Source organism: Spironucleus salmonicida, chromosome 7 (assembly GCF_000497125.1).
Source record: "Spironucleus salmonicida strain ATCC 50377 chromosome 7, whole genome shotgun sequence".
NCBI lineage: Eukaryota > Fornicata > Diplomonadida > Hexamitidae > Spironucleus > Spironucleus salmonicida.
Genome location: NC_090602.1, coordinates 521,471 through 535,289, shown reverse-complemented (window position 1 = coordinate 535,289; position 13,819 = coordinate 521,471). Strand labels below are relative to the sequence as shown.

Here is a 13,819-nt window from a genome sequence, read left to right as displayed (position 1 = left end):
TAATAATTCTTTTAACTAAATATAATTTCTTTTGATGTTTAATAGGGACCTCATTACGTTTGTTCTGGATCGAAACTTTAATGCTAATTAGTTTTTGCTAAGATATCTGCAAAATTGAATTAAATCTTGACTTTCATTAAGTAATATATGACATAAATTCCTATTTCAATTTAGGATCTACAAAGAGAATTATACTAACACTGATATCAAGTTATTGTAATGCTCTGTATAAATTATTATAATTTATTATTTTAAATTAAAAACTACTATGTATATGATAAATACAAAAATAATATATTATTACTATTTAAACTATATTAAGACATTTCAACTTTTTAATGTTTTAATCTCTCATTTTTGTAACCTTTTATTGATAATTTACAATAATATAAATAATATATGTTTTGTACAGATTTATTTGAAACGGAGAGTACTAATTTGTTTCGTTTATTATTAAATAAATAATACTTATATTGAAAATTCATCATGATAAAACTTAAAATTGTATATATTCCAATTTTACATAAGTGCCTTATTGTCTTTTTCGGCATTTCTCTCTAAAATAAATAACTAATACTATTGCTAGTATTGTCCCCAATAAGAAAGAGCTCTTCTATCAAGGAAGAAATCTTATTATCCTACTAAAGGTTTTTTAACCAAAGTTTAGTTAGGTAGATAATCAGAATTTTGGAAGCCTGTTTAAATGTTTACTATCTTACGTTACTCGCTCAGAATTTTTAGACACCAAATGCTATATTTAAAGAAATCTGTATCTTCCCTTTACACTAGATTTCTACTGGTGTCGTTTTTATAAAATCCAAATAAATTATCTTTAGCAGGGTCGAATAACTTCATCGTTAGGAGAACCGAATACTATTAATTTTTCAAGCTCAAAAAACTAGCCCTAGTTTGTTAGTTAAAGTATCGTTTATTATTGCAAACTGGAATGGCATAGCAACCTTCAACATATATATCATACTTCACTAGAATTCTTCAAAAATTGCTTGAGCCGATAATATTTTAAATATTGCGTAAATATATGGAACTTGATAGAATTACTATAAATCCAAGTCGGCATATATCAATATTCTTACAGATGTATCCTATCATAAGAAAAGTAATACCTATAAAAGTATTCATTTTGATCGTTTTATGGGATAGCATTTGTAAATAATATCTCATTATAAATCCACCTTGACCATTACCAATACCGATAAATCTATCACACATCTCTTCATGACATTAAATACACTGTAGCAGTTTTTACGCTTGAAATACTCTAGACTTGATTAAATAATCTGAAAAGTTATCTTCTTATTTGCAATTAAATACCATAAAGTTTTCCTGTTGGGACCATTACTACATTTTATTGATCGTATCTGCACTATTTATACCAAAATATAATAACACTATAGTTGCTTCAGTTGTTAGTATAAGAAGAATTTTAGGGTCAGTTGGAATATAGATTTTGAAATTTATTGTTTTTATGAATGATTAAAGGATTATTATGATGAAATATAATTATTTTATGCTTTATATAAATAATAAAATAGGCATTTTAATGTATACTGCAATAACTATTTGATTTTAACTTAACATGAGGTTAAGAATCATAAATAAAATGATTTTTATTCTTAAAAATTAATAGCAAAAAGTGAAATAAATTAATTAGACATTCGATTAGGGAAATGTATACAACGTAAAAATTCATAGTATAAATATTGATCATCATGTACAGTAAGTAGAAAAATCATGAATGAATTTAATTCTTAATTTTATTGGTCATAATTATAAACTTAATTTAAAACATTTTTATTGAAAATGCATTAATAATATAATAGACCTATAATAAAATGTAAGCATTGGTATTTAGTTATTTACTAATATAATTACGAAATAAGGTGTATCCTCGAATAAAATTCAAGTAATTTATTATGATTATTTTATCGTCTAAGAAATATGTTAAAGTCATGAAATAAAATTGCGACTCACTTAGTTGCGATTCTCTCCAATTTTCCAAATTTATTTTTATTTATAACCAACTCCATGCTTTTAAGCTCGTTTTAGTAATCTTCCCGTCTTTTCATTTATCTCATCTGATTCTTTAGTTTTTCTTTTCTAACCAACTCCTTAACCAAATTCTATCTTATTTATCTTTCAATTTCCTATTTTTCTTCAATAACTTTTTACTCTCTACTAATTTGTTATTTAAATTTTTCCTAGCGCATTTTCTCCACGTCAGATAATATCTATTAATGAAATTCTTTTTTAACAGAAATAGATCTCTCTAATTCCTACTTTTTATTTAATACTTCTTCTTATTTTTATTTCACAAGTTCTTCTAATAATTTATTCTCCTGCTCCAATTTAGTTAGAACTCTTTGCGTCTTTTCACTTAATTCTTATTAAACTTTAATAGTGTTTTCCTATAATAATCTATCATAATTCCTTTATTTTTCTTCTAATCTTTTTACAGTTTCATTAAATCTTTCATTTTTATATTATATCGCGTTTTCAGAGGCTGACTAAATTTTTTTCCAGTTTAAAGATTAATTATTAATGAATTACTACTCTTCATCTTATCTCAGATTTTTGCTTTATTATATATGATCATTTATCTACTATATTTATTCTCTTTATTTTTCTAATCTGTCTTTAAATAACATTTATCTATTTTCATATGCTGTTTTTTGTTTAGTAATTGTAATATTAGGATCAAATAGTGCCTATACTTTTCTTACTTCAGCCTCAGATAAAGTAGTTTTGAAATGTTCATCTCTACTTCTTCTACTTTCATTTAGTTTATCTATTTTTTGGCTTATAATATCATTATAATTAGATTAAAATCGTTTTTCTCTAGTATTAAATTTAGATTTATTTTCATTTAAATATGTTGATTCTTATTAGTTAACAAAGTCTCTACGGTCATCTAAAGTTTTTATCATATCCTCTTTTTCCTAAAGTTTAAATTTTTCTACAAATAATTTCCCACCTGTAACTCTACTTATAAGCTACTCAGGCTCGCCGGCCCAGAGAAATTCTAATACTGAAATATTTTTATTTACATGATTTCTTTCTTCGATTAATTACTTTTTCATATCTGAAACAAATTCCTATCTAGCTTAATAATGAACGTTTGCTATATCATCTGCATAATAAGTTTTTAGATGCTATAAAGGTATAACCTACAAATCTTCTTAAATTAACCCTAAACGATGCATTGCTATTTGCGTACGAGGCGTTTATGGTAATGCGGACATTATTACTAAATGGGAGATACTATTAATAATATTATAATATCAATTTATTAAATTAAAAATATGACTAATATATAATAATTACTAAAATTTGTTCAATTAAAAACAATATATATTATACAATAATAATTAAGATTTATATATGAGCATGAAACCTGATAATTTGTAATAATTATTATTGTTGGAAAATTAAGCACTAGATGATTCTGCAGTTAGATTATTAAAAATTATAACATCAATTGAACAGGAAAATGATTATGATTCTGTTCTTAAAGATAGATTAAATATTATGCGTGCTGCTTTAAGTAATTTTGGTAGTATATTTTATATATCCTAATTCACAGATTAAAGTTGCGATAAATAAGCATTATTACATATTAGAGAACTTAGTGATAGTTAGATGATTTCAGATAATCATACGATTATATCCGATGGTATCTAATACTAATAATAAATTAAATAAGATGACTTTTAGTAGTAATGTGATCTTAACATAAGTAATGTGAAGTAGCAATCAAAATCAGTTGATTAATAGGCACACGATAGTATTTGTGAAGAGTTTGAAAATATGATTTAAGATTTATCATAAATGTAACTTTAAAAAAGTTAAAAATAAGAAGTAATGAAAAAATTATCAGCTTAGTAATAAGAAGTTAAAGTGTATTTAGATATATCAGAATAAAATGATAGCATAAATATATTTTAAGCGGAAAATTTAAATATATTAGAATCTAGCCCTAAAATTACTAGTCAGTTAAAAACATAAATTACATCTTTAAAAATTGACATAGAAGAAATAAAAGATTATTTACAATTACCATAATATTAGTAAGACTCATAAGATAATATCCTATAAATAAGTAGTTTACTTTGCGATGCAAATATGGATGTATAATAACAAAAATAATCTGAATATCTTATTTGCTAAGAATAATAGTTGGAACTTTAGATAAATGAAGCTAAATTATCATAATAGCAAAAAATATATTTACTAAAATAAACGTAATAAAGACTATAGTATTTTTTGTAAGAATTCTAGGAATTTCATAACATTGTTATTGAATATTAATAAATTTAAAATATTTTGAAATAAATAAATGATAATAAACGTCTCAAAATTAACACATCTTTTTTAAATAACGAGGTAAAAAATGACTCCTAAATTATTGTTTCACCTATTTCTTTTTCGTCTCCAAAACCGATGTAATTTTCCAAATTTTAACCGTCGTAAGATCCAACCACATTATTTTCTTAGATATAATACACATTATCATTATCTAGTATAAACTAATCAAAATTGAATTTGCCTATATTTTTAACAAAAGTAATTGATGATTACTTAGAAAATTAACAATTTAATCAAAGCTATTAGTCACAAATAAACTAATTGTTAAAACATTTATAGTAAAATAAAATTAATTACTAGTTTTCTAAACTTGCTAAACAATTATCATTACCATTTAAAAATGAAAATTTAAATTACTAAAATTTACTATTTTAATTACTGAAATAGGCATATTTACTAGTATTTAAACAAGATTTTATTTATTAAAAAGATAAAGTATAACCACAATAGATAATTTCTCATTTATCATTAAATTAACTATTCATATGTATTGATGATTTTTCTAAATATATGTAAGATAACTAAAGGCAATTAAATAACATAATAATCAAACTTAATAAGTTTTCTTCTGAAAATAACACAGAAAATGAGTTTAAAAGCCTCACATCTACCCTAACGAAGAGATTTTCAGAATTAAAATTTTAGGAGTTTGAAGAAAAAATTAGAAATCTTAAAACTACTAAGATCAGGAATATGAAGAAGCATGACGAATTTTATAGTTAAATAATAGTATTGAGGCGAATAGAAGAACTAACTAGAAATATAGAAAATATTAGTACATCAGCAACAGATGTTCATAATTAGGATAAAAACCTCGCTAATCAGGCTCGCAATATTGCTTAAAAGTTTAATATTTAACTAGTTAACGAAGCCGTAGATAGTAATATTTATTAGTTCAAGGAAAATAGTATTAACGAAATTAAAGTTTTGTTACAATGATTTATTATATTAATTATTTGATTATTTTTGTTCAAAAATGTATAATAAGTCATTTTTATAACGTTATAAAAAACTTCCTATCTCGTCGAGATCAGGCGGCTAAGGATCTGTATTTGATGCCATTGATCTAAAAACCGACGCAGTTGTAGTTGTTAAAAAATTACATTTTTAAAATGAACTACCTCAATCTGCTGTATGCGAAAGACATGTTCTATCGTTGTGTACCTCGCCGTTTATTGTCTAATTAATTGGATTCTATTCTAACCAAAACTCTATTCTTTTTGTACTAGAAAAATGTGATAGTGATCTTCAGAATGTCATTCTTTCTCCTGAGATGCGAGTAACAGTATTATATTAATTGACATAAGCTATATTGTATATTCACTCGTTATAGATTGCTCATAGAGATGTTAAACCAGCGAATTTGCTAATCAAAGATGGCAATCTTAAATTATGTGACTTTGGTCTTTCTGGTAGAGGTATAAAATCTGGGGGCACTAGGGGATTTGTACCTCCTGAAACTATGCTTGGTGGAGATATTAGTGTAGTTGGAGCATAGGATATTTGGGCTATAGGAATCACTGCTATTTGTCTATTAATGGGTGTCGAAAATATGTTTTAAACATTAAATGATAAAGTAGACATAACTGATAGCATTATCATTAACACATTGGAATAATTATTAGGAACACCACCGAAATATATTTTTGATGAACAGAAAGTTGAAGTTTATACTAAGAAAAACTTATCTCCACAAATATAGTAATTTTTATAGGAGAATAGTGCATCAGCTTAAGAAATAGAATTTATTAAAATGTGTTTAATATGGAACCCTTCAGAAAGGCCAAAAGCATAGGAATTATATAGTTTTTTTAAAGGAATAGTTGAGGTACCCATAGTTCCAATAACTAAAGAAAAGAACGTGAAAGATCTTCAGATAGTTCTAGATTAAGACGAAGCACCATTAGCTGGGTTTGTATTGGATGATGAAAGCGAAGCCTTAGCAGCAAGTGCTTTAGACTGGAGTATGAGTGATTTATTTGAGTGATAATCAATGATTCAATCTCTTAGCATTTCACGAAGTTGTTCTTATGAGTTCTATAGTTTAAGACTTATTAAATCTAACTAATACTATTTCTTTTAAGCATTTCTTTTGTTTATAGCCTAAATAGTAATCTGATTTTATTAATATTATTACTATATGTTTGCCAATTCTTTTTGCTCTATATGCTAAGTTTATTAATTTTATAAGAAAGTTCTTAACTTCTCACTAGCTTTTGATAATGTCGTCGTCATTGCAAAGTTTAAATATATGCTTTATTCTCATTATATCGTATATTAAAAAAAACATACAGAAACTCTTTTATATATACTAAAACTTGTATAATTATATTCCCAATATGATAATATTTTAAAATAAAATTTGTTTGAATGTAAAATTTGTACTAGGCGTAAATTATCTAAACATATGCTGAAATGTTATATATATACTAAATATTAACTATATAACCTGATCAATTGCATATTATTGTATTTTACTTTGTGTGATGTGGAACTCCTATTTCCTGACTTTTATTTTTAAATAAGTCAATAACATTTTATTATACTCTTATATAAATATAAATTAATTATTATAAAATGCCATAAATTAACGTTAGTCATTAATTATGAACCTTTTGTATCTTATTTTAATAGAAAATATTATTGTTCTGCATCTTGAAATTAGTTTTTATGCTTTATTATTTGATAGCTATGGTAAATTTCATATTTTATTATTTCTTACCCATTTCCAAGCATTGCAGCACCATTTAAGTATGTTTTTCCAAAATCAAATCCAAGAAGATAAAAATCAACGATTCTATTTAATCCCTATCGATTTTGCAATTTTATTAATGCTATGCCCCATTTCGTAATTTCCAGCCTACTATTTACCTAGATTATCGCAATAAAGCAAGTTTACCCAATTTACGCGGACATGAATTCCGTAATCCTTTACTATTTCATTTTTCCCCATATTTTATTTTAACTATTTATTGCGACTATACCAATAAACTAGCCGCTAATTGCAGCCGGCAAATTACCTGTTATGCTTATCGCTCATTCAACGTATCCGCTCCTTTTAATCGCTAAATTGTAATCTTTCTGCGTAAAACCTCTAGCACCAAATTCTATAATAAGAATTTTAATTAAAAAATTTAATATTATTATGTATTGAATTTGATTTTGGTTTTCCACTCCAACTCTCTATAATACTCAAATCGTAAATTCTTCAACAGTTCGAGTATTAAAAAAGTGATGCAAAAGTGTTGATTTGCGATTCGGATTTCGGAAGATTAACTGGATGTTTCTATACGTAAAAAATGAGTTATCGCCGTTGATTCTACAAAAAAGCGAATTTGGGTGTTGCTGCAAAACCTTCATGAGCAAAATCTAGCTTTTTGAGCTCAAATAAGCGATAATGATAAGTTTTTAAAATAGAAGTGGTTTTTATATATTGATTATTAAATATATAATAATGTGTTTTTAGTTTTTGTAATTAAATTGTTGAAATGTTTCATTCTGTAATCATGGTACGGAGCTCATCATGGTATTTGAGTAGCGTCTGGTTTATTCTTTATAGTTGCTATTCTTTTAGAATTCCTTGTTGTTCTTTATGCGCCTGAATAAGTATATAATTCTTTTGTTTTTCGAGTGTTTGTTATTCTTTTAACAGCAGGGCTTGTTGTTTTTATTATTTTTAGAATATCAGTCTCAGTTCGTTGCTATATTTTTCTAAAGCTGTCATTTGTGCGATATTTCTATAGCTGGTTTTAACTATTATATAGTAATATTGGAAAAGAAGTGGATCCTTATTCTTTAGATAAATATTATAACTATTCAATTGTAATTATGAAAATCATAGCTAGTTGCCTATTTTTAGTTAAATATGAATTACTGATGGTCAATATGTTTGCTTAGCAGTTTTGCAACTGCATTTACAAATAGATTAAAATATTATAAATTTATTTCAGTGGTTCGTCTTTCTGTGTAATTAAAAGTTAAACAAACGTTTAATCAACAAAGAACAAATTGTGTTAATAATTTCTAACAATTATTACATAATAATTATCAAAAAATCTTATGATTCGTATTATACCAATTAAATCAAAATTATGCCTTATTATAAAGGTATTTAAGTTTTTAAGGTTTGTTAGGTAAAATGAATATTTCATACATTAAATATACTTCTGTTATTTTTAATTAAAATAAATGCAACAACACAACGTACTCCTATACTAATTACTACCTTTCAAATTATTATTCCGACATAAAATAAATGACTTTTAATATTTAACGATCAACAATATTATAATATGGCTTCAAGATTAAGTTTTCACAGTAAGTGAAAGTTTCTTCTAATCATTCAGGAGATTCTTCCATACCATACATATAAGTTATAAAAATATCAGTTTAAACTAAATATCGAGTTTCAATAACATTAAATAAATTGGGATTGTACATAATATCATTGTGGTTAGAGTAATTTTTCGATACATTAACTGCCAGAAAAGGAGGGTAAAATCATCAGCATGAATATTATCTCACCCTGTACAAGCTATAGAATTCCAAATATTGGTGAAAGTTATCTAGGAGTACCATAATATAAAGAATTATGGCGTATATAGCTTTTTTATAGATACCTATAGATTTAAACCTCTGTATCCAATTTAATTTTTATACGCTTAAAATGGAGTAATAATATTATTTATAAGGCGGTAATTGGTTAATCTGATACATTCTGCTTCCAATTTGGTTAAGTCATGATCTTCAAAATAATAAACCATTAAACTCTATAGCAGGAATAACAGTAAGCCTAGCTTTAGCGATAAACCATAATAGTAAATTTAATTTAATATGGTATTTCTACAAAATGATTAACGGACCTTATTCGCCAAATGTTCAAATTTTAGTGGTATATCATGGTTTACATGTTATATGATCTAATCAATAAGCCCACTTAACATTGGAGAACTATAAGTAAGTATATAAGCATTATAATCTCTGATATCCTCATGAATAATATTACATATTTGTTACATGTCCAATAATATTGGCTCCCCACTATAGGTATTCATTATTGTCAGATTATTATATATTGGTTATAGTACCAAGACTAACATTTCATAAAAATAGGGTTCCTTAAACAATGAAGCCATCCATAACTGGGTTTAATAAATTTTAAATAATTTTGAAACATGAATATTTTTAACTTATAATAATTTTCAGTTTTAAAAAATGTTATAATGCTTTAATTATAAAATTCAGATTTTAATTTTTCTCTATCTCATAATTTTAATCATCAAATTTTAAAAATAGGAATTATCTAAAAAGATTTTTCCATAATATTGTATAAAACTAATAAAAGATTAAGAAAATACTTCTATAAAGTGTAAAATTCTTTAATTTAATTTTAAATATTAAATAATCTTATTACGTGCCCAAGCAATAAGTTGAAACTAACTATTTATGCATTATTTATAAATATTTTTCATATAAAATACGATAAGTTTTATATTTTTACCCAATTAATACAATCTATAGTTTATATAACTTAGTTTAATGTTTAAATAATCTAAATATTTTTATGATAAGAATTTGAAGAAAAAATAGTAAACTCGAAGAAATCTGCGGTACTAAAGCTACACGTAGTAATTTTTATTTTACTAAATTTTGAAAGGTATTTGTTACATCACTTCTTTCCTTTCCTTATGAAGTAATAAGCTAATCCACCACCAACAGCAATTACTCCTACCAAAGCACCTATTACTATACCAGTTATTGCACCTCCGCTTAATTTGTTAGCCCCAGGAAGTATAGATGAAGATATACATAGTTCACCAAATTTTTCATATCCCTTAGCACATTCTGTGCATTTGTCATCACTAGATTTTTCAAATCCAGTTAGACACACACCACATCAAGATTAGTTATCATTACAAGTCGAACATCCCTATTCATGGTTACACGCACATTCTGAAGTCGCATCGGCAACACATACTGTGTCAGCGCCATTAAGACAATATTAACCAGGTTTAGTATTAGTACACTTTTTAGTGCATTTTCCTTCAATAGTTAGGACAGTGTTATCTCCAGTTGTCTCGCATGTGACGCAAAATTCAGCAGATATGCACATTGAGCAGTTAGTAGAGCAAGGCTTGCACTGTTTAGCAGATAAGTCGCAGTATCCCATACCCTTATCTGAACATTATTAATTAGTTGAACAAGCATCTTCACATTTATTTGTAATTGTATCCAATATCCTCCCTTTATTGCAAGAAGTGCACTTATCTTCAGTAGACTCGCAAGTTAAACAATCTATAGATCACGATTGACAGTTTCCAGTGCTATTTATAAACTATTCTTCGGTGCACTTAGTACATTTTCCATCTGCACACAACTAACATCCATTTGAAGCAGTGTTATCAGTACAATTACAACTATACGCACCTGATGTAGAAATCTAAGTGCATGGTTTGCAATCTACCTCAGGTTCTGTTGTGGATGGACAAAAAGTATTAGCTAAGTATTTATTACTAGTTGTTGTACACTTTCCTGGTTCGACCATTTGAAAAAATGATTCCAGAATATAAGTTAAACAGTTGTTAGTTTATTTTTAGTTTATCTATATATACATTAAAGTAACATATAATTTATGTTATATTATTATAAAAACAAAAATACTATTATTTTCTAGTAATAATTATTAATTTTAAAATTATATAACTTAGTGATGCTATATATTTTATAATATAAGCACCAATTTAGAATTTCTAATATATTTTTATAATTACAATAACAAATAACTATATTTAATACATAGTACAGCTCACTTTTTTAATTTTATAATTCTAATTTTAACCTGCTTATAATTATTGAATATTTATATAATAACCATATTTAATTTTACTAAACAACTATTAATAATAAATATCATTTCCTAGCCTTCCTGATGAAATAGTAAGCCAACCCACCGCCAACTACCCCAACTATCACTAAGGCACCGATAACTATGCCGACAATCGCACCACTCCCTAGTTTGTTGCTAGATTCGCTGGTAGTATGTTTGATGCATTGGCCAGCCAAATGTACACGACCTTCTGCGCAGTCTGTGCATTTTCCTTGCGCATTCACCGCAAAAGTTTTGAGACAAGTTCCGCAACCAGTTTAAGCGGTATTACAGGTAGCGCATCCCTATTAATTACTACATGTACATTCCGAAGTCGCATCATCAGCACAATCTGTTGCAACACCATTAAGACAATATTTATTCGGAGGAAGATCGTTACATTATTTAGTGCATTTTCCTTCGATAGTTAGGACAGTGTCATCGCCAGTTGCCCCGCACGCGGCACAAAACTCAGCTGATGCGCACACTTAGCAATTAGTGGCACAAGGCTTGCAATGTTTGACAGATAAGTCGCAATATCCCATTCCCCTACCTGAGCAATCGGTTAACTCAGAACACTTTGTTTAACAGGTGTTATTAGTTATATCAAGAAGAAAACCCTATTTGCAGGAAGTACATTGCTTTGCTCCAGAGTTGCAGGTAGCGCAATTTTCATCACATATTGTGCATTTTGAATCAGAACTTAAGAAATTTCCATCTATACATTTGGAACATTTATCAGCAGTACATAATGCACAATTTACTGTTGGTTTATCTACTGCACAATTACAGCCTTGGCCGGTAGAGATTTTACCGTCTTCGCATGTGATACAATCTACTGCGTCTGTACCGGTAGCTGGGCAGTAAGTGTTAACAAGGCATTTATTTTCACTATTTGTACATTTCCCAGCAGTAGTCATTTTTGAAACAAAGTTGTTTTTAAAGTTGCATATTTTTGAATATAATATAGGATATATTTTGGCTAAGTACAATTATGTAATATTATTACAAATAAGAGTCGACATTATTTTTCTTTAATACAGTATTTACTGTAATACATTACTATCTTTATTTTTATTTATAATTCCTAACTTATGGCTGATGGTTTTATCTATTATTTATTATATCCCAGTAATAGTTATCGTGTAAAAAACTAAAAAATAATAATATTGTTTTATTATTAAATTACTAATTAAAATCTGTATGCTCAGTGATATCTGCCAATTTAATCACTTTTAATATTTAGTAAAATTTTATATTCCATGTAATTTTAGTTATTATAAATCAATATTAAAATAGAACACTGTGCCAAAGTTTCACATCACGCTTCTTTCCATTTATTTTTCCATAATTTACTCTAATTTATTTGTAATTTTATTTACTATTTTCTATTTGATCCCACTTTTATCATAACTACCAACCATATCACCACTTACCATATTGGCACATAAAACGTGCTGTTTTCCTTTAAACTCATATTCAAACAGTTAACATTCGCATTCAATAACTTAAACCTATTCATCAGCATTTACCATATCCATACCCATATCGACTATTTAGAAACTTTCAACGTCATTATTTTTCTGTAGAAATTCACTTTACATTTTAAACTAAACTTTGAACATTTCTTTCATGAGTTTCATTTACATAGATGATAACATTTGCTCTGTGATTTCTACATCCTCTTGATTGAGTTACTAAACTTCATTAGTTTTGGTCAAATGTTCTGTGCCTATTTGGCAGCTGAAATTGTTGATGTAAGGCTAAATATCTTTCAAAAGTTTTTCAGGAGCATCGATAAAGGCTTCTTTTAAATCATTTAAACTATTAATCTTGATAGTTACTGCCATCTCTAATGGAATATACGAAGATAGAGTCTCTGAAGTGGGATGTTACTCAGATTTTCTTTTAACATCCAAAATACATTTAATTTCAATTTGTTGCTTTAAAACTACAAATTTTAATTTACCACAAAATGATTACTATGACTTCTTAATAAAAGACATTCCCATAGGGCGCAGGCTTAGTGTTTTAATCCATTTTTTAAGCATTGTTTTGAAGTCTTTTTCTAGAACAAACTACGACTTTGACACATAAATTGCATAATCTCCACCAGTGAAGTCAAACTTTGCAGTTTATGCCATAGCATATGCTTTGCGAGCTTCTTCGTTTTTTACTGCTGCATATGCATCATTAATTTTCTACATCATCTCTTATGCAACATCCTTATCCTCATCTTTGGCACGATCTGGATGATATTTTTATGCTAATTGATGATAACTTGACTTAATCAAACGATCGTCTGTACAATTTTCTGGTACATCCAAAATTTCATATGCTGTAGGCATTAATAGAAGAGAAAAATAAATATGTTTATATATAATATTATTTTATAATATATAATTTTAACTATTTGGGGTATTATATAATTAGAATATAAAATAATTAAGTGTTGAATAAGAAAAGAAAATATTTTTTATAGATAATACGCTAGTTAAATATCATACCAGACATTTATTAATTAAATTGGTTAATGTGATACTCAGAATGACTTATAATTTGTTTATCGTC

General features: G+C 26.7%; 8 protein-coding genes and 1 pseudogene across 8 annotated transcripts; 2 read left to right on the top strand and 7 right to left on the bottom strand. All coding sequences in view use genetic code 6, as the record gives it.

Moving 5' to 3' along the window:
* Window positions 1-484: 484 nt before the first annotated feature.
* Window positions 485-1,599, bottom strand: SS50377_27040 (Palmitoyl-protein thioesterase; annotated as a pseudogene).
* Window positions 1,600-1,988: 389 nt separating this feature from the next.
* On the bottom strand, window positions 1,989-3,260 carry SS50377_27039 (uncharacterized protein; the record flags this gene model as incomplete). The annotated part of the gene is made up of 1 exon (XM_067910838.1): window positions 1,989-3,260. The coding sequence occupies one exon, from the start codon at window positions 3,258-3,260 to the stop codon at window positions 1,989-1,991; it is 1,272 nt and encodes a 423-aa protein (XP_067761525.1).
* A 139-nt stretch (window positions 3,261-3,399) lies between these two features.
* Window positions 3,400-5,322, top strand: SS50377_27038 (uncharacterized protein; the record flags this gene model as incomplete). Its single annotated transcript, XM_067910837.1, has 1 exon — window positions 3,400-5,322. The coding sequence occupies one exon, from the start codon at window positions 3,400-3,402 to the stop codon at window positions 5,320-5,322; it is 1,923 nt and encodes a 640-aa protein (XP_067761524.1).
* A 37-nt stretch (window positions 5,323-5,359) lies between these two features.
* SS50377_27037 (Kinase, CMGC CDK) lies at window positions 5,360-6,370 on the top strand (the record flags this gene model as incomplete). The annotated part of the gene is made up of 1 exon (XM_067910836.1): window positions 5,360-6,370. One exon carries the CDS (start codon window positions 5,360-5,362, stop codon window positions 6,368-6,370), a length of 1,011 nt encoding a protein of 336 aa, XP_067761523.1.
* An 11-nt stretch (window positions 6,371-6,381) lies between these two features.
* Window positions 6,382-6,618, bottom strand: SS50377_27036 (uncharacterized protein; the record flags this gene model as incomplete). Its single annotated transcript, XM_067910835.1, has 1 exon — window positions 6,382-6,618. One exon carries the CDS (start codon window positions 6,616-6,618, stop codon window positions 6,382-6,384), a length of 237 nt encoding a protein of 78 aa, XP_067761522.1.
* Window positions 6,619-8,903: 2,285 nt separating this feature from the next.
* SS50377_27035 (uncharacterized protein) lies at window positions 8,904-9,437 on the bottom strand (the record flags this gene model as incomplete). Its single annotated transcript, XM_067910834.1, has 1 exon — window positions 8,904-9,437. The coding sequence occupies one exon, from the start codon at window positions 9,435-9,437 to the stop codon at window positions 8,904-8,906; it is 534 nt and encodes a 177-aa protein (XP_067761521.1).
* A 46-nt stretch (window positions 9,438-9,483) lies between these two features.
* SS50377_27034 (Transmembrane domain-containing protein) lies at window positions 9,484-11,007 on the bottom strand (the record flags this gene model as incomplete). The annotated part of the gene is made up of 1 exon (XM_067910833.1): window positions 9,484-11,007. One exon carries the CDS (start codon window positions 11,005-11,007, stop codon window positions 9,484-9,486), a length of 1,524 nt encoding a protein of 507 aa, XP_067761520.1.
* A 285-nt stretch (window positions 11,008-11,292) lies between these two features.
* On the bottom strand, window positions 11,293-12,168 carry SS50377_27033 (Cysteine-rich membrane protein 1; the record flags this gene model as incomplete). The annotated part of the gene is made up of 1 exon (XM_067910832.1): window positions 11,293-12,168. One exon carries the CDS (start codon window positions 12,166-12,168, stop codon window positions 11,293-11,295), a length of 876 nt encoding a protein of 291 aa, XP_067761519.1.
* A 396-nt stretch (window positions 12,169-12,564) lies between these two features.
* Window positions 12,565-13,596, bottom strand: SS50377_27032 (DnaJ domain-containing protein; the record flags this gene model as incomplete). The annotated part of the gene is made up of 1 exon (XM_067910831.1): window positions 12,565-13,596. One exon carries the CDS (start codon window positions 13,594-13,596, stop codon window positions 12,565-12,567), a length of 1,032 nt encoding a protein of 343 aa, XP_067761518.1.
* Window positions 13,597-13,819: the final 223 nt, after the last annotated feature.